The following is a 24,128-nucleotide window of genomic DNA, read 5'->3' as shown; positions in this document are numbered from 1 at the left end:
CAGAAAACATACAATATATTCATGGCCCATTCTTCAACTCTACCTTATTTCTGTCCTATTACTAAATTCAATACTCTACTTATGCTCTGTTAAATATTCAAATAACCAGTGGCTATCAGCAGGTCACTAATTTCCAGGATGGTGCTCAACCCAGGCGACTATTTGTGTGCTAGCCACAGAAGCAGATCTGCAATCACATATTACAATCGCTCCACACTTTTAAATCTTTACTCCTACACCAACATTTCTTACAATAACTTTGATAACGTTATTCCCTTATCATGCATCTATACACTGTAAATGGCTCAAGTGCAGTCAAGTATTGTCTTTCCACTGACTGGTTAGCATGCAACAAAAGCTTTTCACTGTACCTTGGTACACGTGACAATAAACTGAAACTGGCCTGGATCATGCTCGACACATTGCTGATCTACACCCTGCTTCGGTTGAGGTTGTAGCCACAGCTATCCATGAAGCAGTGGGATGTATGAACTGTAACCAGGCCTCAAATTATGGATCCCAAGACCCTGGATCAGCTTGGCTGTCAAAGCCTTCCTCACATTTAAAAGCTAATTTAATTGAAAATATTAACACTAATTAAAGAACAATCCAATATTGTTTTTTTCTATCCATGTCTCTAACTCCATTCAAATAAATGGGGTCACAATAGGTATGCCTAAGGTAACTTAAACCCAAAGCATCTCGTCCTGCAACTCAGCTTGCCTGAGCTCCAGTCCTGGACTTGGTTTTGGGGAATATGCTGCTCTGTGCAATGGTGTTAGCTGATGGTTCTTTCCACAATCCATAGCTGAAGGGGAGCATAATCCATACCCTTCCTTCACCTCTGTAAATGCTATTATACTGCACTCAGCCTTTTGGGATTTATTACATTTTAATCTTCAATCCTAAGGATATATTTTGCCATCCTTAATTATTAAAGATGATTGAACTTTCACTAAATATCATTATAAGACAGAACCATCTTAATGATATGAATTCTCAAATCACTTGTTCTATAATAATTTAAGATTGCTAAATTCATCTTGTTATGTTAGTGGTTGGAGACTCGGGGCACCATTATCAAATTACACACTGTGCAAAAGTAGTTAGACTAAATGCAAATCAGAATTACACAAAATCTTTGGTAGACTTAGAGAACCGCCAAAAAAGACCATAACTCCATTCTTAATTGGTAAATCATAAACTGTATAAATGTAACTGTAAACATGAACTTCCACCCAGAATCCAATTCATACTTAAAAGCTGTTAATTGTGTCACAAAAAGCACTCCAAAGAAAGAAAAGATAGACATTTACCTGAATGCCTGTGATGACGATCTTGTGTGCATTTTGTTCTCCTCCAATCTGCAGTAGATAATCTGACATTAATGTATTGAACAAGTGACTGATTCTAACATCATTTTATCAGCATGATAAAACCTTTACTTTTATATCACTGACTTAAAAGGAATGCCATTGGACTTAAAGGAATGGTAAAGGACAAGCAGTTAAATGTGGGTGTGCATATTTGTAGATTTAAAAAGAAAGTGAAACTACTTGAGGCTTTTGAAGATGAAACAAAAATCACTGTGTATATTTTTGTGGACAAATCTGCAGTTCCTTGTGTCACCATCTTGTATATAATAGCTATAGATTCAATTATGTCAAAAGTGCAGTAGTTCCATACAATGTAGAAATGTTTGCTGTCCTTAAATATAATTTATGAAGCTAATTTTATAATTGTGGAATTGGACAGCTATTAAATAACTCAATGGATTATCGAACCCTAACTTTTGGAGGCACTATAAACAGTATAAACTATTAAACATTGTGCATCCACATTTGCATGAATTAAAAGTCAGCAGTTTAAAGGTCACTTAGAAATATAATGTAGTTGCAGAATGGTCTTGCCTCTCAACTGGCATTACAGATAAAACCAGGAGCAACAACAAAGCTAAATAAAGTTAAAAAGTGAATTAGGCTTTTAAATCCTTTGGATTAGAAAGATTTGGACATGTTCATACATTACACAAATTACACCTCAAGAATTATTCAAATAAAAAAGTATTTATGGAGAACAGCATAAAATGAACAACTAATTTTCACCTCAGTTTATGATTCAATAAAATGTTCTGACTAAAAAAGGTCATGCATATCAACCGAACACCATCTATCTGCCTCATAGCTAAAGAGAAACTAACCAGTACAAAATGCTACATTCAGTACTGTAAACTCCAAACAAAATTCTGCATTTAGGTTGTTCTTGACATAACAGATGAACAATAGTGGCCAGAGGAATGGTGTCGTTTTCACTGATCCGGGACCAGAAACCTGAAGAGTATTACTTGAGGAACTTGTAAGACATGGTTTTGTGAAGTCTTAAGAATTCATGTTTTGATATTAGTTTAGTTTGGAGATACAGCGTGGAAACAGGCCCTACAGCCCACTGTCCATTCTGACCAATGATCACCCATAAACTACTTCTGTATTATCAATGTTTAACATCCTACACAACAGGGGTAATTTACAGAAGCCAATTATTGTACAAACCTGCACATTTTTGGAATGTGGGAGGAAACCCACATGGTCACAGGGATAACATACAAACTCCGTACAGATAGAACCCGTAGTCAGGATAGAGTTCAGGCCTCTCGCTGTGTAAGGCAGTAACGCTAAAGCAAACTAAATAAGTAGACACACAATCCTGGAGTAACTCAGCGGGACAGGCAGCATCTCTGGAGAGAAGGAATGGGTCACATTTCAGGTCGAGACCCTTCTTCAGACTGATCTGTCTGATTTCAGTCTGAAGAAGGGTCGCGACCCGAAAAGTCACCCATTCCTTCTCTCCAGAAATGCTGCCTATTCATAGAAACATAGAAATTAGGTGCAGGAATAGGCCATTCAGCCCTTCGAGCCTGCACCGCCATTCAATATGATCATGGCTGATCATCCAGCTCAGTATCCCGTACCTGCCTTCTCTCCATACCCCCTGATCCCCTTAGCCACAAGGGCCACATCTAACTCCCTCTTAAATATAGCCAATGAACTGGCCTCAACTACCCTCTGTGGCAGAGAGTTCCAGAGATTCGCCACTCTCTGTGTGAAAAAAGTTCTTCTCATCTCGGTTTTAAAGGATTTCCCCTTTATCCTTAAGCTGTGACCCTTTGTCCTGGACTTCCGCTGAGTTACTCCAGCAATTTGTGTCTCCCTTCGATTTAGCCAGTTCTTTCCTAAGCATACTACATATAGATATAGTCCACATCCTGCAAGGTGCAGGTACCAGCTCAAACACGTTAATGCTTCCATGAGCACAGTTTCAGAATGTGAGAAATATATGGAGATAATTGGAAACAAGGGGAAATACCTCTATGCATTACTGTCTCATCACACCAACGGAGTAAATGGAGGTAAAGTAGCAAAGGTTAGTGGCTACATGAGAGGTAAACAAAGACATGGCAAATAACATGAACAATCGCAATGAGATAATGTGCTCCCAAAAACACATGAAGTTGTACTTGCAAAATAAGGGCCTACATTTCTCATAATTCCCTGATGGATTATCCCAGATATTTTCTGTTGAATACATGATACTAATGAGGGCCTTCAACCCAAAAATATTAATTCTGTTTCTCTGGTGGGGCCGGACCTGCTGAGTACTTTCAGGATTTTGTTTTCATTTCAGATTATCAGCATTTGCATTTTTTTGATTTTCATCCCAAATCTCATATGTTCCTAGTTCAAAGGTGGGAAACATTATTCAACAAACCGGAAAGTTTAATCAATGGAAACAAGACCAATTATTTGTGCAGAGCTTGTGACCCAGAACACAGCTTAAAAAAAAAGCACACATTTAATAGACTAGGGGGGAGTTCGCCGGTGGTATTCTCTATATTACCTCCCCAGCATCTCAGGAAAGCAGAGCATTTAAGGAAATTGACATATGATTAAACATATGGCAATAGGAAAGAGGGATTCTATTTTATTGGACTGGGACAGATAGGACTATTGCTGCTGCTTCTAAAAGATATTACTGTAGTTTCAAAATAGTTACAAGGGGAAAATATTTTTATCTGCAGCATGCATTTCTGTGGTGCCCCAAAATTAGGACTGCAAAAGTAAAATCAAGCCAGGATCAGTTAAGGGAGAAAGGAAAAATGAGGATAATATTTAGTTGGGAATCTATTCAGGAAAATGAGCCCTTGATCAATAAAATTAAGTTAATTACAATTGTGTGGAGAAAGCAACTGAATTGAAAGGTAAAATCTCAGGTAAAAAAATAAGCTATAGGAAGGGAATATTGTTTGAACACAAAGACAAAACTGCATGTATAGAGTGTAAGGAAAAAAAGAGGAATTTGGAAGGCATTTTGTGGGACAATCCAAGTTTCACGTTAAGTAAATTAGCTGCAAGTGGCACAATTTTAGAACAAATACATGGTGATAAAAGAATGGAATGCATAATTGGATAAATGGGACAGTGAGATTTGGAAATATTTTCATGCAGGTAAGTAAGGGGTACAGAGTCAGTATGATTTGAGCTCGGCTTTATTAGACGAGTACAGATGCAATGCATACTTCCAATTGTGGAATTGAAGTCTGCATTCACTTGAAATGGATGAGCAAGAATGAAAATATTATTCTGGAAGATTTTAATTAACCTCTGAATCGATACTACGAGGGAACAAAATGTCGAATTAAATAATGAATAATTAATTTCCCCTCAAGCAATATATTAATAGATCTGCACCAACATGTGTTGCTGGAGCCATTCATGACTCAAAGTGCATGGAGTACAGATGAGCAATGACACAAGAATTTTGATCCACCTAGAAGATCAAAAAGTACAAAAATAATAGATTAGCCAAGATGTTAAGATGATGGGAAGTGAACTTTGAGATAAGGATGGAAACATTTACACATGAAAATGTAGAAGAGAAAACATTTACAAATACAAGGATAACAAATGTCCGGGTTGAAGGTAAAAGAGGTAACTACCAATGAATTTAAAAACCATTCACGAGAGTATGAAATCAATTAAAACTGCGGAAGGCTTGAGTATATGAATAATTATTAATATAATTAGGTACAAAGGTTGATTATTTTAAATTCTCTTTTCTCCGCACTACGCATGTCCCATGCTTTTCTCTTCCGTTCTATTCTCGATTGATTGGTACAAAATGAATCTACTCCCTTCAACCATTTTTTAAAGTTTAGTTTAGAGATACAAGGTGGAAATTGACCCTTTGGCCCCATGTGATCACCTCGTGATCATTGATACAATAGTTCCATCCTACACACTAGGGACAATTAACAGAAGCCAATTATTCTACAAACCTGCACATCTTTAGAATGTAGGACGAAACTGGAGCACCCAGAGAAAACCTATGTGCAAGTCAGCACCCGTGGTCAGGACCAAACCCAGGTCTCAATAGACAATAGGTGCAGGAGTAGGCCATTCGGCCCTTTGAGCCAGGACCGCCATTCAATGTGATCATGGCTGATCATCCCCATTCAGTACCCCGTTCCTGCCTTCTCCCCATATCCCCTGACTCCGCTATCTTTAAGAGCCCTATCTAGCTCTCTCTTGAAAATATCCAGAGAACCGGTCTCCACCGCCCTCTGAGGCAGAGAATTCCACAAACTCACAACACTCTGTGAGAAAAAGTGTTTCCTCGTCTCCGTTCTAAATGGCTGCCCCCTTATTCTTAAGCTGTGGCCTCTGGTTCTGGACTCCCCCAACATCGGGAACATGTTTCCTGCCTCTAGCGTGTCCAAACTCTTACCAATCTTATATATTTCAATAAAAATCCCTCTCATCCTTCTAAACTCCAGAGTGTACAAGCCCAGCCGCTCCATTCTCTGAGAATATGACAGAGTTGCCATCCCGGGAATTAACCTTGTAACCTTGTCTTTGGCACGGTGAGGCAATAACTCTACCACTGCACCTCTGTACTGCCCTTTTCGTCCATCTAACCTTCAAACACCTTTCTACATTTCATACCATCTCGGCATTAATCAAACTAATTCAAATATCCTTTTGATTTCAATTTAAGTTTTTGAAATCACTCCAAAAATTTGACTATTCACATTACCTTCTTCAATCATCCCCAAATGAACACGTCAAGATCTCTGGAAGCCTGACTGATGTCACTTTCCTTGACATTCATCTGTACTACTCTGTGGCACCACATTTCCTATCACACTCTTCACTGATCAGTTCTTAATTCAATTGTCCTGTTAATAAACCTTCCCATCTATTAACAGCAATTTAAGTAATTGAAATCCTAACTCCTAACTTCAGTAATACACAGAAGCTATTTAAACCATTTTCCCTGTAACATCACTTACTCAACTATTAAAATATTCAATCTTGCATTTGCACCCTAAAATGTAGCGACTCGTGTTCTAACTCAGTGTGGTCTACTATCTTACACTCTTATACTTAGTTTGCTTGTGCCAAATCTAAAGCTGCATGTCACTGAACTGTATGCAAAAATAATTTCACTGTACTTAGGTACAAGTGACACTAAACTTCCATTGAACCATTTGTACCAACCTTCAACAATTTGACATTACACCTTGACCTGCATTCAGGTATTGAATGTAGTGCATATGGAGCATTGCATTCAATACTCCATTGTTGTATCAATCAGTCATATAGCGATGTGAAGTTTAATTGCACAGCAACATTTCTAGTAGAAATGTCTTCTATACTCCACATTTTACTGCTTTTTCCATTGGATTCAAGGAAAGCTGAACCAAAATCTTAACAGCAAATGTTAACCACTCAGTTTTATTCATTGCTTCCTTTGCAGAGAATTCTCCTGGCTACTTTGTCTACATCCGCTATGTAACATCCCTCTTTAGTAGTCAGCATGTAATCCTGAAATCTGTTAGACGATACCTCACATTTGATTCTTCACACACACACACATTAGGAAAGAGATTAAAAGGTAAAGTATAAATACAATGATTTAAAGTAGATTGGTGACTTTGAATATACAAGTTGATTATCAAAAATGGTGTTCATATTTAGTTGTTCTGGTATTTACTAAGAATATTTGGCAGAAATTACATTTTATAGTTGATCTCGAGGAGCTATATTTTGCTGGATAAAATAAGAAACCTAAGATTGAGGGAGAAAGTTGCAGAGATCCTCAGAATTGTAATTCAAAGATTAAATGGGGAGAAGACTGTGAATGCTGAGGCAGGTGATCTATAAGTCTTACTTAAGCATTATTATACTCTTGAATAAGTGGGTTTTTTAATGGTTATACAAGGAAAACAAAATTGCAGATTTGCAAACATTGATCAACAAGAAGATTGTAGTCACACAATACTTGAACTGACGGACAAGCATATTGCGATACATGTATTAAAATCATTACGCCGAATGAACAAGGTTACGTTTTGTCCAGTAGGTACAACAGAGTGCAAAGAAAATAGATTAGATAATGCAGTGAATTTTCAGCTCAAACATTCACAGTGCATTCAGAAAGTTTTCAGACCCCTTCACTTTTTCCACATTTTGTTACGTTACAGCCTTATTCTAAAATGGATTAAATTCATTTTTTTTTATCATCAATCTACACACAATACCCCACAATAAAAAAGCAAAAACAAATGTTCAGTAATTTTTGCAATGTCATTAAAAATAAATAACTGAAATATCACATTTACATAAGTATTCAGACCTTTTACTCAGTACTTTGTTGAGGCACCTTTGGCAGCGATTACAGCCTCAAGTCTTCTTGGGTATGACGCTACAAGCTTGGCACACCTGTATTTGGGTAATTTCTCCCATTCTCCTCTGTAGATCCTCTCAAGCTCTGCCAAGCATCGATGCACAGCTATTTTCAGGTCCCTCCATAGATGTTCGATCAGGTTCAAGTCTGGGCTCTGGCTGGGCCAATCAAGGACATTCACAGACTTGTCACAAAGCCACTCCTGCGTTGTCTTTGCTGTGTGCCAGGGGTCGTTGTCCTGTTGGAAGGTCAAACTCTGCCCCAGTCTGAGGTCCAGAACGTTCTGGAGCAGGTTTTCATCAAGGATCTCTCTGAACTTTGCTCCGTTCATCTTTCCCTCAATCCTGGCTAGTCTCCCAGTTCCTGCTGCTGAAAAACATCCCCACAGCATGATGCTGCCACCTCCATGCTTCACCGTAGGTATGGTATTGGCCAGGTGATGATCGGTGCCTGGTTTCCTCCAGACGTGATGCTTGGTATTCATGCCAAAGAGTTTAATCTTGGTTTCATCAGAACAGAGAACCTTGTTTCTCATGGTCTGAGTGTCCTTTAGGTGCCTTTTGGCAAACTCCAAGCGGGCTGTCATATGCCCTTTACTGAGGAGAGCTTCCGTCTGGCCACTCTACCATAAAGGCCCGATTGGTGTAGTGCTGTAGATATAGTTGTCCTTCTGGAAGGTTCTCCCATCTCCACAGAGGAATTCTGGAGCTCTGTCAGAGTGACCATCGGGTTCTTGGTCACCTCCCTGACCAAGGCCCTTCTCCACCGATTGCTCAGTTTGGCCGGGTGGCCAGCTCTATGAAGTGTCCTGGTGGTTCCAAAGTTCTTCCATTTAAGAATGACGGAGGCCCCTGTGCTCTTCGGAACCTGCAACCAGAAATTGTTTTATACCCTTCCCCAGATCTGTGTCTCGACACAATCCTGTCTCAGTCTACGGACAATTCCTTCCTCTTCATGGCTTGGTTTTGCTCTGACATGCACTGTCAACTGTGGGACCTTATATAGACAGGTGTGTGCCTTTTCAAATCATGTCCAATCAATTTAATTTACCACTGATGGACTCCAATCAAGTTGTGGAAACATCTCACAAATAATCAATGGAAACAGGATGCACTTAAGCTCAATTTTGAGTGTCATAGCAAAGTTATGTAAATGTGATATTTCTTTTTAATTACTTTGCAAAAATTTCTAAACACCTGTTTTCGCTTCTTCATTCTGGGGTATTGTGTGTAGATTGATGATTAAAAAAAATGAATTTACTCAATTTTAAAATAAGGCTGTAACATTCCAAAATGTGGAAAAAATGAACGGGTTGGAATACTTTCAGAATGCACTGTAGGTAACGTACTCATTTGCCATTACAGTTGTTGGCAAAAGTGCACATAACTATTTCATAAAATTCAGTTTTGTTTTACAAAAGATACTAGACTAGAAATTATTCTGCCCATAAACACATACCAAAAGTGGCACTGCACGAAGAAAGCACAGCAGTTTTTCCCTGCAGCCCTTTCTTTGTCGAAATACAATCCTCTGGATTGAATTCAAACAAGGAGCACGTTGTCAACCATATCACTGCACAGGCCCACCCCACAATCCTCGCCGATCACAGAGATGTGTAACCAGTTCCCATGTTCATTGATATGTGGATTGCAGCTATTGAAAGAACCAGTCGAGGGTACTGCGGGTTAAATTATTTTGCTTTCTATTGAACTTTATGGAGTCACAGCGCAAAGAACAAGAGTGCTTAGTTTGTAATTCTTGCAGATTAGCAAAACCACATCAACTGATGGGCAATGCTCAAGCAGAAAAAGACTAGGTCCATTTTTCATGACAAACGAATCAGTGCTGTATTTCATTCAAAAGCTAGCTGCAAATTCAGATGTAGGTCATAACTTCTGATGTACAAATTGATTTGGTGGCTGCCATTCCCAAGGGAGAGTGGTCTAGGAATAGGTGAATGACTGATTTTACGACAGAAAATGATAGACCTGTAACATCACAGTCTTCAAAATAAATCGGCTTCTAGATGTATTGGAGAGTTAACAACAACTGTGTCTCCCTGCATATCCTCTGGTGATGGGGTCTGTGAGCCCTTCTTCCCCTCCCCTCCCGGAATATGGGGAAAATGCAGGAACAGGGTACTGATTTTAGATGATCAGCCATGATCATATTGAATGGCGGTGCTGGCTCGAAGGGCCGAATGGCCTACTCCTGCACCTATTTTTTTCTACGTTTCTTCCTTTAGCAAATCCGGCCAGCCCATGACCTCTCTCCAGCTACAACTGCTGCAATGGAACCAGACAAAGTGCAACATACAACTGATCATAAGGTCATAAGTGATCTGCACTGGGTAGCGCCAGCAATGGCTGCCTCGCCAACAGTCTGTCTGTCTGTCTCTTCCTTCTTTGATGTTTATTTGTATGTGTTAAAGGTGTGTTCTTTAGCTTGTTTTATGTTGGGGGTGGGGGGGGGAGTTGGGGGGAAACTTTTTCTAATCTCTTAACTCGACGGAGATGCGATATTTTTTCCGTATCCTATTTCCATCCGCACTGCAGCCTAACATCGAGGAGTTGGCGGCCTTTGCTGGAGACCAACCGAGAGCGCCACCGGGGTAGCCAGCGGACTTAACATCACGGAGCTCACGATCGCAATCCCTGTTGGGGGTTGACTTTGGGGTTCCAACGGCGGGAGCCTGCGGACTTTAACATCATGGAGCTCGCGGTTTCCGGTTAGAGACCGACTTCAGGAACTCCATGCCGCAGGAGCTTTTGAATTAATCTCTCCGACGTGGGAGTTTCGATCGCCCCGACGCGGGAGTTTCGATCGCCCCGACGCGGGAGCTTCGATCGCCCCGACGCGGGAATTTCGATCGCCCCGACTGCGGATGGTTCTACTGCCCCGACCCCAGGAGAATAAAAGAGGAAGTTTAGGCTTTATTGGCTTCCATCACAGTGAGGAACGTGGGGAATCCGCTGTGGTAGATGTTTATGGTAACTTTTATGTAGTTGTGTGTCTTGTTGCCTTGTTTTTAGTATGGCTGTATGGTAATTTGACTGTACCTTAATTGAAGTGATACGAGTAGAATTAGACCATTCGGCCCATCAAGTCTATTCCGCCATTTAGTCTTGGCTGATCTATCCCTCCTAACCCCATTCCCCTCCCCATAACCTCTGACACCCATACTAAATCAAGAATCTATCTATCTCTGCCTTAGATATATCCACTGACTTGTCCTCCACAGTCGACTGTGGCAAAGAATTCCACAGATTCTCCAGCCTCTGACTAAAGAAATTCCTCTCGTATCCTTCCTAAAATAACTTAAATTCTGAGGCTATGACCTGTAGTCCTAGACCCTCCCACTATAGTAAACACCCTCTCCACATCCACTCTATCCAAGCCTTTCACTATTCTGTGCGTTTCAATGAGTCCCCCTTCATTCTTCTAAACTCCAGCGAATATAGCCCTAATGCCGTCAAACGTTCATCATATAATCTTCCATCTCATACACTTAATTCAAGCACCCACACAGATTGTAAGTGGATAAATGGCTGAGCTCAGCAAAAATAGATTCTACAGCTTACGTTCCATTTCTATGAGCCTTGGCAGCTTCAAACTCAGGAATAGGCAGCTCCACACTGAATGACAAATGCTTAATTACCTCTTTAAATAGTACAACTGCTGTGAACAGTCGATTCTCTTGTGATGTTGGTTAAACAGATAAACAACACAATCCAAAAGAATAACACTAGAAATGTGGGAAATAAAAAATGCTGGAAATACTAAAAATTATCTGTGGAGAGAGAAATGGAATCAGCATTTTTAAATTCATAAATGATAGGAGCAGAATTAGGCCATTTGGCCCATCAAGTCCACTCCGCCATTCAATCATGGCTGATCTATCTTTCCCACTCAACCCCATTCTGCCTTCTCCCCATAACCCTTGACATCCATCCTAAAGTCAGTGACCTTTCATCACAAGAGTAACACGTGAAACGCCAACTCCGTTTCTCTCTCCACAGACATAAACTGACCTGTCGAGCATCTCCAGTATTTTCTGGTTGTACTAAAGGGATACTTTTAAAGGATCACTAGAATGTAGAAGGATGAGTGGGAATCTTATAACCATATAATATAACCATATAACAATTACAGCACGGAAACAGGCCATCTCGACCCTTCTAGTCCGTGCCGAACACATAATCTCCCCTAGTCCCATATACCTGCGCTCAGACCCTCCATTCCCTTCACATCCATATAACTATCCAATTTATTTTTAAATGATAAAAACGAACCTGCCTCCACCACCTTCACTGGAAGCTCATTCCACACAGCTACCACTCTCTGAGTAAAGAAGTTCCCCATCATGTTACCCCTAAACTTCAGTCCCTTAATTCTCAAGTCATGTCCCCTTGTTTGAATCTTCCCTACTCTCAGTGGGAAAAGCTTTTCCACGTCAACTCTGTCTATCCCTCTCATCATTTTAAAAACCTCTATCAAGTCCCCCTTAACCTTCTGCGCTCCAAAGAATAAAGCCCTAACTTGTTCAACTTATGGAAACACATAAAGGATTGGACAGGCTAGATGCAAGAAAAATGTTCCTGGTGTTGGGGGAGTCCCGAACCAGGGGTCATAGTTTAAGAATAAAGGGTAGGCCATTTAGGACTTCTTCACCCAAAGTTGTGAATCTGTGGAATTCTCTGCCACAAAAGGCAATTCACTGGATGGTTTCAAGAGAGAGTTAGATTTAGCTCTTAGGAGTAAAGGAAACAAGGGATATGGGGGAAAAGCAGGAACGGGGTACTGATTTTAGATGATCAGCCATGATCATATTGAAGTCATGATCGAAGGGCCAAATGGCCTACTCCTGCATCTATCTTTCTCTGTTTCCATGATACATTTTCAGCAAAGGAGGTACAAAATGATCACTGCAAGAGAATGGATATCAATTATGCACTCTGTCCTGCACACTGGTGTATAATGGGCAGGAGTGTAGAGCTCAACTTTGTATCCAGTATGAAAGTTTTACTGTATGTGATGCACTTACTAATAGATTTTTTTAAATCATCCCTGCGACAGGTAAAAATGTTGAATGCAACAATATTTCTCCATGACTATATTTTCTTGGAAGACTTAAAGGTGACTATTGTACATGTTCTATGCTTTTTCTAAACAGGCAAAAAATATAATTCTATCATAAGGAGTGGCATAGTTGTAATTTCAGCTAATACATTCTCTGACTACATTTACCTACATAATATCTAAGACTCCTGGATTATAATGACAATTTATTTCCACATTTCTGTTTCTCAAATTGTAGTCCTTAGAAATAACATATTCTTTAAAAAGAAAACAGCCACACCAACCAATTTTTTTTAGGTTGAGGTACCTATTTCTTTTCTTGATAAGGTGCCTCATTACAATTATAAAACCTAATAGAGAACAGTGATAAAGGAGACTAATACAAAACCAGATCTTCCCATCTTGAGCAACAAGCAACATATGCCGTTTGACATTGATTAATTTCAATTTAAAAACAATTCAGGTTTAGACTTACACACCAAAGATCTGCCAGTACAGTGACTAATGAATGCAATTGCTTTCACTGGCCATAAATGACCACTGCTCCATTTGAAACTTTGTGCAATTTATGTAATTACTCTGCTTCAACGTGTAATTAAAGAATGAGTTCGCACAGGAAGTCAACCATTACAATGGAACACTTGCGGAGAGAAAATAAATGTACAGTAATTGATGGAATGATAGTCAGTAGTGGGCACTAAATACATATATATGCGCACACGTTATTTACAAACAACAAAGCAAATACTTAATTTAACCAGTGAATGTAGGTTGGATTAAAGAGAATGCAGGTTCCAATAACTATAAAACATAATAAACAAAGCAAATTACACTGTCACAGAATTAAAAAAAACAGTGGTGATAGTTGTTAGCATGCAATGAAAGAAATTTGGAAAATGCAATGTATTATCCAGTGATTATTCTTTATATTCTTTTTGCTTAAAAAAATAAATGGAAGTGGCACACTTACAGTGCTACCTGCCTGGGTCCTGAAGGTTACTAGTTTCCTAACCCATCTAGACAGATTAGCAGGATGGGAGAAGGGTAGGCACAAACCATCCACCAGATGACAATGCTACACATTGTAGATACCAGCATAGCTAGGAGCCATCTAGAAGGGAAAAAAGATGAATAAAAAATGCAAATGGAAGAGCAGAAAATTTAAGCTAAAATGCCATAGGCAAAATAACTGCAGTAAAGCTATTATTTCTGAAACAAAATTGCAAGCAAGTGCAATGCAAAATGTGGAAAGTGATTTCTGCAGGAAAATGTACAGTACATTTGAAAATCATGAATGCTGTTATTTGACAACCCAAGCTTCCATCTACAAAGCAGGAACCAGTGTTCTGTGGGTCATGTGGGGATAAGCCAAAAACCTTCCTCTCATAGTTCAGCTGTAGTGCTCTCCATAATGTTTGGGACAAAGATCCATCATTTATTTATTTGCCTTCATACTCCACAATTTGAGATTTGTAATAGAAAAAAAAAAATCACATGTGGTTAAAGTGCACATTGACAGATTTTAATAAAGGCCATTTTTATACATTTTGGTTTCACCATGTAGAAATTACAACAGTGTTTATACATAGTTACCCCATTTCAGGGCACCATAATGTTTGGGACACAGCAATGTCATGTAAATTAAAATAGTCATGTTTAGTCTTTTGTTGCATATACTTTGCATGCAATGACTGCTTGAAGTCTGTGATTCATGGGCATCACCAGTTGCTGGGTGTCTTCTCTGGTGATGCTCTGCCAGGCCTGTATTGCAGCCATCTTTAGCTAATGCTTGTTTTGGGGGCTAGTCCCTTTCAGTTTTCTCTTCAGCATATAAAAGGCATGCTCAATTGGGTTCCGATTGGGTGATTGACTTGGCCACTCAAGAAATGACAATTTTTTAACTTTGATAAACTCCTTTGTTGCTTTAGCAGTATGTTTGGGATCTTTGTCTTGCTGTAGAATGAACCGCCGGCCAATGAGTTTTGAGTCATTTGTTTGCACTTGAGCAGATAGGATGTGTCTAGACATTTCAGAATTGATTATGCGACTACCAACAGCAGGTATATCATCAATGAAGATCAGTGATCAGCAGCCGTACATACCCACACCATAACACCCCCACCACCGTGTTTCACAAATGAGGTGGTTTGCTTTGGATCTTGGGCAGTTCCTTCTCTCCTCCATACTTTGTTCTTCCCATCACTCTGATATAAGTTAATCTTCGTCTCATCTGTCCACAAGACCTATTTCCAGAACTGTGGTTGCTCTTTTAAGTAGTACTTGGCAAACTGCAACCTGGACATCCTATTTATGCGGCTAACCAGTGGTTTGCATCTTCCAGTGTAGCCTCTGTATTTCTGTTCATGAAGTCTTCTGCGGACAGTGGTCATTGACAAATCCACACCCGACTCCTGAAGAGTATTTCTGATCTGTCGGACAGATATTGGGGATTTTACTTTATTATAGAGATTCTTCTATCAGCTGTGGAGGTCTTCCTTGGCCCGCCAGTCCCTTTGCGATTAGTAAACTCACCAATGGTTCCAAACAGTTGATTTTGGTAAGCCTAAGGTTTGGCTGATGTCTCTAACAGTTTTATTCTCGTTTCTCAGTCTCATAATGGCTTCTTTGACTTTCATTGGCACAACTTTGGACCTTATGTTGATAAACAGCAATAAAAGTTTCCAAAGGTGATGGAACGACTGGATGAAAGATTAGGTTTGCTATGTCGCTCTTCAAGGGAGATGCTAAATGCATTTCGTTGTCTCTGTACTGTACACTGACAATGACAATTAAAATTGAATCTGAATCTGAATCTGAATCTGAGGTGCTGAGAGCTGTCTTATACCTGCATTAAGGAGGCATTTAAACACACCTGAGCAATTACAAGTGCCTGTGAAGCCATGTGTCCCAAACATTCTGGTACCCTGAAATGGGGGACTATGTATAAACACAGCTGTAATTTCTACATGGTGAAACCAAAATGTATAAAAATACCCTTTAATAAAATCTTACAATGTGCACTTCAACCGCATGTGATTTTTTTTCTATTACAAATCTCAAGTTGTGGAGTACAGGGGCAAATAAATAAATGATGGATCTTTGAACAAAACATTATGGAGGGCATTGTAGGTCTTTAGAAAAAACGTAACCTTTGTGTGTTTCAAATAACCTCCCAATCTGCTAATAGTAGAAGTACAGTCTTGAATTGCTTATCTAGTTCTTAGTTTGGAGAAACAGATTTAAGGTGAACCCTTCAAACACTGGGCCTAAGTACTGAGCAACAACAATAACAATGAAATGCCTGAATAGGAAAGTGTTAGCTTGATATGTGGGAAAGAACCCCATCAAATATCTAGAAGGGGCATGGCCACATTTTGCTTTACAAGCTAGTGATCAAAATCACCCGACCCTTGCGGTGGCTATTTGGGGCCAGCTGATGACAAATAAGCTGAGAAGGCAAGGTAATGAAGCTGAGGGCAAGGTAACCTCAGTTGCACCTCTCTGTGCAAAACTCATTAGGTTTAGGCAGAAAGGTGCGACAACACACAGCACAAAAATGCAGAGCATGCGAGGAATTTTCAGGGCTCCTTAGTACACAATAGTGATGAAGCAGCCTACCTGAAAATGGTGGAAGAGGGTCAAACGGGACATATCAAGACATTCCATGAATAGGGATCCATGTAGGAAATACTTCTGCTTCCACAGTGAGTGGAGCATATAGGAGGCGAGAAAATAAATTTACCAGATGCCTGTCCTATTGCCTGCAGAAGACAGTATAAAGGTCTATTATTATAACTGTGGTAAGTCACAAGGGCCTGATATTGCCCTTGTGCAAAAGGTGGAGCAAGGTTGAAGGGAAAGGAAATTCACAATAAAGTGAAAGGATTGTGGTAAGCTGGGTCATTCAAAATAATTTATTGTAGTAGCAGCAATAAAATGGCAATAAATCTGGATATAGTGAAAGTGTGGATAATCTCATTCATGACACCTGACGTTATCAAAATTTAATACATCAACCTGAGTTACAGAAATTATATTTAACTGTCACTGAACCTATTGCTGGTATAAAATAAATTTGGATTCATTTTCTGTTGAGCATGCGAGAACCTTTGCTTGGCCATGCCGTGCGTGATAATACATGTATTTGCAGTGTCCAATATCAATCATTATTCACAACTGATAAATATTACCCCTTGGAGATTTACGTATCTAATTGTAAAGCAGTTTATTTTTGAGTATGCACTCATTTTTTAAAACATTTGGTGAGTTATATTTTTAATCAAGATTTTAGCAGATTTAAATGGTATGATTGGCCTTCATTGCGAGAGGATATGAGGTTAGGAGCAAGGAGGTCCTACTGCATGTTGTACAGGGCCCTGGTGAGCGCTCCTGGAGTATTGGGTGCAAATTTGGTCTCCTAATTTGTGGACGGACGTTATTGCTATTGAGGGAGTGCAGCGTAGGTTCACCAGGTTAATTCCCAGGATGGCGGGTTTGACGTATGATGAAAGAATGTGTTGACTTGGCTTGCATTTGTTGGACTTTAGAAGGATGAGAGGGATCTTATAGAAACATATAACATTCTTAGAGGATTGGACAGGGTAGATGCAGGAAAAATGTTCCCGATGTTGGGGGAGTCCAGAACCAGGGGTCACAGTTTAAGAATACGGGTAGGCCATTTAGGACTGAGACGAGGAAAAACTTTTTCACCCAGAGAGTTATGAATCTGTGGAAACTTCTGTTACAGACGGCAGTGGAGGCCAATTCCCTGGATGTTTTCAAGAGGGAGTTAGATTTAGCTCTTAGTGCTAAGGGAATCAAGAGATATGGGGAAAAAGTGGAATGGGGTACTGATTTTGGATGATCAGCCATGAATTGAATGGTGGTGCTAGCTCGAAGGGCTGAATGGCCCACTCCTGCACCTATTTTCTATGTTTCTATGATTGTTTTGTGGGCTAATAATTCCTGAAATTTTTTAAGAGTGGGAAAACATTTGAGCATTTAACCCTTTAGATGTATCAATGATTCTAAATATTATGAAGAGGTAGGTTTGCCCATATATATATATATATTGTGTCCCAGCATTACACGGGAGGGCTGGTCACCAACGCAATATTCCACCTCTCCACCAATTCCAATATTGCTCGCCAGTGGTGTGGGGGGGGGCTTTCTGTTGCGCTAGTATGGGTGTGGCGGGCCAAAGGTACTGGTTTCCAGAGGGCTAGTATAGACATTGTGGGCCAAATGGATTCTTGGGCTAGCAGCCAACTGTTGCAACGATTTTAAAAGCCAAGCCAAGGCAAACAATTGGGCAGCAGCCATCCGATAACCAAAATTCATTTTGTGAGCACCAACTTGTTAAAAAGGCAAGGCAAACAATTGGGCAGCAGCCACCTTACAGCCGCATTGAGGGGACTCACCGTGGAGTAGACGTGCGTTCAGTGTTATTCGCAACTCAGAGAGCTGTGACCCTCTCGCTTCCTGGGTCTGGTAGAGTGAGTGAGGGACTACGCTTCCGGGTTTTATAGTCCCTCCCCCCTGCCGCCAGCGGGGGCAGCAGAGAGAACGGGGATTTTTTTTTAAACTTTAATATCTCTCTGATTTTTCATCGATGGGAAAAATCCTCCGGTCCCGGAAGGCGGAGGGGGGCTCTGAGCGAGGTGGCCAAAAATGACGGCCATAGGTGGCGGCGTTCTCTCGGAAATCACACCACAGCGAGCCAAAAGCGGTCAAGATCAGACTTTTAGTAATATACTAGACCAACTGCAGACCCGTTGGGTCTGCTCCCCCAATGCAGCCGTTCCCTACCCGGGGGAAATCTATAGAGGTATATAAAATCATGAGAATAGACAGAGTAAATGCAGTCTTTTACCCAGAGTAGGAAATCAATAATCAGAGAAAGAGTGAGAGGGGAAAGATTTAATAGGAACCTGAGGGGCAACTTTTTCACACGGAGGGTCGTGGATATATAGAACGAGCTGCCAGAGGAGGTCGTTGAGGCAGATACTATAGCAAAAATTAAAAGACATTTGGACAGGTACATGGATAGGAAAAGTTTAGAGGTACCATATTTCCCGGCGAAGAAGACGCTATTTTTAACCCAAAAATAAGGCCCGAAAATGTCCCTGCGTCTTGGAGGCCGAAGGTTAAGTTGTTAGCCAAGAAAGATAGACTTGGCTATCCCACAGTACAACAGCATCAAGAACGATGTTACTGTACAGAGGAATAGACAAGTCTATCCCCCATTGCTGGCAGCTGATTTACATTCTCTGGCTGGGTGGCTAGGTCCAGTTTGTTGATGACAACATTCTACCAGGACTCGGGTCCGATGCCCAGGGTGGAAAGACGGAGCAGCTTTCAGCCGGGGAAGCAGGGACAGTGGCCGTCCACTGGAGTTGCGGGGAGGGCACGAGCGTTGAGAAAGAAGGGGTCGGGGATCAGGCCAGCAACTCACTCACTTAGTAGCTCAGGTAGCTGTGAGCGGCCCCCGGGACCGGACAGCGGTACCGGCCGCTACCTCAGCGCCTTCTGCCGGCCGGCCCGCCAGCCAGCCACGGTGTCCTTGTACACAGGCGCAACTGGTGGAGGTGGTGGTTGGCGGGTAGCTACTGGGCGGAAGGCTGACTGCTCCATCCCGGGCTCTCTCTCTCTCTCTTCCTCTCTCTCTCTCTTCCCGTTATGTGATCTCCCTGAGCCAGGAAGACACCATCCCTCAGCACATTGTGGAATAGGTGAAGATGGAGGCTCCCCGGTCCTCATTGCCTTCTTGAACCAAATCCTTGATCCTGTCCTCCCAGCCTTTTTTCTAAATTTAGCAACTTAAAATGGGGGTGCGTCTTCAACGCTGGGAAATACGCTATATGGGCCAAACACAGGCAGGTGGAACTCACAAAGATGGGGCATCTTGGTCGGCAAGGATAAATTGGGCCGAAGGGCCTGTTTCCTTGCTGTATGATTATTCTAAATTGAGTAATGTTGCTTGGTATTAGTTCAAGTCTCTTCAGTGTAGTTTAATTCAATTTCTACAAGTCTGAACATTATCTTGTTGATGTGAGAGAAATAAATCACAATTTTGTCAAGGAGAGAACTTTAAACTCAATCAAAAGTAATTAAATCACGCTGACATACTTAAAAATTGGGAAAAGAAATAGATCCTGTTCTCTTTCAAAGTCAAAAATAAGTCTTATATGTCAAGGACATCTTATTAATAATTTTCTACTCTTTTAAAAATTATTGTGAAATCTCATATTCCTTGCTGAGGCCAAAGTACTTCGGTCAACAAAATTATTAATAGTTTTAAATGTTCTATTCAATTCTGAATATTGAAGATAAATGCTGTGCGAGTTAGAAATCCCAAATATTAGTATTTCCACATATCTTTACCAAATCATTTCAGACTATGCCAGACTTTTTCCATTCTCCTCACAATCTACTCAGCACCCTCCATATTCTATCTCTCACCTACACACTAGAGCAATGTCTCCTATCCCATACATCCTTGGGATGTGAGAGGTAACTAGAGCATCTGACGAAAACCCATGCCGTCACAGGGGGAAAGTGCAAACTCCACTGTGACAGCACTGGAGGTCAGGACTGAACCCAGGTCCCTGGAGCTGTGAGACAGTGAGCTCTGGTTAAAGTAGCACAACTAGGATAATTTGTTCTCATCACATTGACAAAGTCAAAATAGTGCCAATAAATATAACCTTGCAGGGAAGATAACTATTTTCACGACTAGCTCTATTGTTCAAGCTATTTAATTTTAACGAAATATGTTTTTCTTTCAATGAGAAAATAAACTTGTGGTTTCTTAAATGGAGTCACATTAGATAGATACACAATGGAAGTTTATTGGAAGTATTAATGGAATGATCAAAATGTGATTGCAACAAAAAAAAGTATTCTGTGATTTTGCTTCACTCAGAAAATAATGTTTTAATTGGTGAAATAAAACCAGACGCAAGAGACCTGCAGCATGTCCTAGGCAGTCACAACCCTCTGTGTTAAAAATAAATACCTCCACGCATCTCCTTTAAACTTTGCCCCTCTCACTTTGAAGTGCACCCTCCAGTATTTGAATTTTCCATCTGGGAAAAGGTTCTGAGAATCTATCCTATTGACGCCTCTCATAATTTAATATACTTTTATCAGGTCTCCCCACAACCTCCAGCATTCCAGAGAAAACAATCCGAGTCTGTCTAACCTCTCCCTGTACATATTACCCTTTAATCCAGGCATTATTCTGGCAAACCTCCTCTGCACCCTTTTCAAAACCGCTATATCCTTTCTGTAATGTGGTGACCAGAACTGTACACAATAATCCAAATGCAACCCATCCTATAAAGCTGCATCATGATTTCCTGACATACTCAATGCTCCAACCTATGAAATCAAGCACAGCATATGCTTTAGTTACCACTCAATCGACTTGTGTTGCCACTTTCAGAGAGTTATGAACTCCAAGATCCCTCTATACATCAATACTGTTAAGGGCCATATCATTAATTGTATATTTTTTCCCTCCCAAAGTGCAACACCTCCCACTTGCTCAGATTGAACTCCACCTGCCCTTTCTCCGCCCATTTCTGTAACCGATCTAAATCCCGCTGTTTACCTTGATAGGCTTCCTCACAGTCCGCAACCCCAGCAATCTTGGTGTCATCTGCAAACTTACAAACAAATATGAATCTATCTCTATCTCTATCACAAACAGCAGAAATTCCAGCACAGATCCTTTGTAACTCAACTGGCCATAGGCCTCCAGCCTGTATATTGTCCTTTCACCACAAATCTGTCCTATCAGTAAGCCAGTTCTAAATCCTATTCAATTATTTGGTCAGTTTTTAAGTTTGTTAGGAAAGGATGAAAATAGTTAAATAAAATAAAACATTGCAAACACAAGAAATCTGGAGAAAGAAAAAGCGCTGAAAAGTCTCAATGGGTCAGACAGCATCTGTGGAGAGAGAAACCAGGATTAATACTTTGGGTCAACTGGGAAAGAGAAAAACAAAAGTACTTTTAAGTTGTACATAAGATGAAGGGAGGGATAAATTGAACAAAGAGGATATAGAAACATAGAATAAAGGTGCAGGAGTAGGCCATTCGGCCCTTCGAGCCAGAACCGCCACTCAATATGATCATGGCTGATCATCCAAAATCAGTAACACGTTCCTGCTTTTTCCGCCCATTTCCCTTGATTCCGTTAGCCCTAAGAGCTAAATCTAACTCTTTCTTGAAAACATCCAGTGAATATCTAGAAAAGGGATACTGGGGATAAATTGTAGAGATCACTTGGTTGATGGGTTACTTTGAGCAGATGGAGTTTGAGAATACAAGGCTAACAGTCATACACAGATCAGCTGTGCTAAAAGTTAGAAAAACTGAGCCTATACCACAGATGGATGACCTACAGCAGAAATGGCCAATTCTATTGCACACAGAGAAAGTTAGTTAACTGAGATTATAGAATTTGATATGGAGTTTAGAAGACTGCAACAAGCTCAGACAGAAGACAAAGCAGTTCCTCAAATTTGCAATGGGCGTTCTAATGACAGTGCAGGTGGTCACACTCTAAAAGGTCAAAGTGAAAATTGTATGAGGAATTAAAAAGGTACTAGCAACAGGAAGCTTAACCAGTGTTTCCACACCTCCATTTTATTTTCCTGAAATAGGATTCCAAATTATCTGGAATTTGATGGTATTACCCAGCTCGGTAAGCCTTCCCCAACTGCGCATGTGCGACTGCCACCCCAACTGCGCACTCGTGGATACCGGGCCCACTGCACATGCCGCGGGGAGACGGCGTCCCTACCGCGTCACCAGCGCCATTTTCAATTGTGAAGCGGCTGAAGGGCCTCCCCCAACTGCGCAGGCGCGGATGGTCGTAAATATACAGGTACATACTTTTATTTCGCTAATCATCCTGCGGTCCTGATTGGACTCTTTGACGTTTCCCCGTGCGAGCGTAGTGGGCCCGGTTTCCGTGTGTTTTGAAATTTCCCAAAATTATTTCATTTCCCAAAAAATACCCGAAGACAACCTGAATTTCCTGAATTTCGGGTAATTTCCTTCAAAGTGGAAACACTGAGCTTAAGGATCCCTCGCCAACTGATTTCTGGTGTACTGCAAAGTTATCACCCAATCTGTATTTGGTTCATTCAATGTAGAGAAGACCACGTTGAACAACTTCTTATTCCTCGTGTCCGGCCATCTTCTATATCACATCTTTCCAGTGGTTGGCGCAGGCGAGCGCAGCGGCATTTGGTTCATCTCATGATGTGTTCCATGGTTTGGGATTTGTCACACACACATGCATCGGAAGTTGTTATTTCTTCATGGACACCTTGCAGCGTCCTTCCCTGGGGTTGTTTTGATGCACCCAGCCACTATCCTGCAGGTCTCGTTGAGAATAGGGTCTATTTTACGTGCATGGCAAGATCTGTTCCATGCTGGGCAGGCATATACAGCGGTGGAGAAGCACAAGGATAGTGCCGATGTACGCAGTGTACTTGGATGAGTCCCCCACTTTGAGTTTGTTAGTTGTCATAGAAGGCTGTTATAAAAAAATATTTTATTCGTTGAACAACGAATGCAACACACTGGATCGGAAGACGTGCAAGTCTTCTTGCTCGTCACTGCTTCACCTGAAAGAATCATTTTGGGTCTGTGGATTGTGGCAATAGAAGGGGTCAAAGGACAAGTATTCTATCTACTGTATTTGTAGGGAAAGACGTGGCTGGTGGTGGAGTTTTGTTGGAGCTGGCAGCAATTGGGAAGTATCTATTGAATGCAGAGGTTGGTGGGTTGCACAATAAAGACCAAGTGAATTCTATCATTGCTCAGTCCAGGACAGGATGCAAGTACAAGTAGCGATGTGAGAAATAGATGAGATGCCATCAAGGGCTGTATCACCAGCATAAGAGGGCAAGCCATGGTTCAGCAAGGAGGTAGGTATATCAGAGGCAACTGTGTGGTTAATCTCATCATTAGAGCAAAGGGAATTGGGTTCTTTTTGGAGACAGAGTGGTAGAAAGTATAATCAAGTTATACTTTGTGTGGTAAGTTACTTTCTATGGAAGAATATGTACTTATGAACATTTTAAGGGGTAAGTTGTGATAATCTAACAGCCTGAGTCATGGAGATCTCCCCAGACTCAATACTTCTTTGAAGATCTGAAAATCAAATGTTGGATAGGAATAGAAGACATTTGCAGTACGATACTGGATACTGAAGTGTACGTGTGAAAATATGGGTGACTGCAGGGAAGCCAACAAGCCTGTGGAAATGTATGGGTTTCTGCACACAA

At 40.8% G+C, this 24,128-nt stretch overlaps 1 protein-coding gene across 3 annotated transcripts in view; it reads right to left on the bottom strand.

Moving 5' to 3' along the window:
- LOC129695710 (dual specificity protein phosphatase CDC14A-like) overlaps nucleotides 1–24,128 on the bottom strand; it is a 114,196-nt gene that overhangs the window by 8,356 nt on the left and 81,712 nt on the right. For 2 of the 3 annotated variants that reach the window (XM_055632901.1, XM_055632902.1), the window contains exon 13: nucleotides 1,317–1,364. In XM_055632901.1, the coding sequence (XP_055488876.1) occupies nucleotides 1,317–1,364 (48 nt within the window). Of the gene's footprint in view, nucleotides 1–1,316; nucleotides 1,365–13,792; nucleotides 13,934–24,128 lie in introns of all 3 variants that reach the window. The other variant, XR_008723216.1, reaches the window with a different exon arrangement.

This window comes from Leucoraja erinacea, chromosome 3 (genome assembly GCF_028641065.1).
Source record: "Leucoraja erinacea ecotype New England chromosome 3, Leri_hhj_1, whole genome shotgun sequence".
NCBI lineage: Eukaryota > Metazoa > Chordata > Chondrichthyes > Rajiformes > Rajidae > Leucoraja > Leucoraja erinaceus.
Note: the sequence above shows the minus strand (reverse complement) of the source record. Positions and strands in the feature narration are given on the sequence as shown.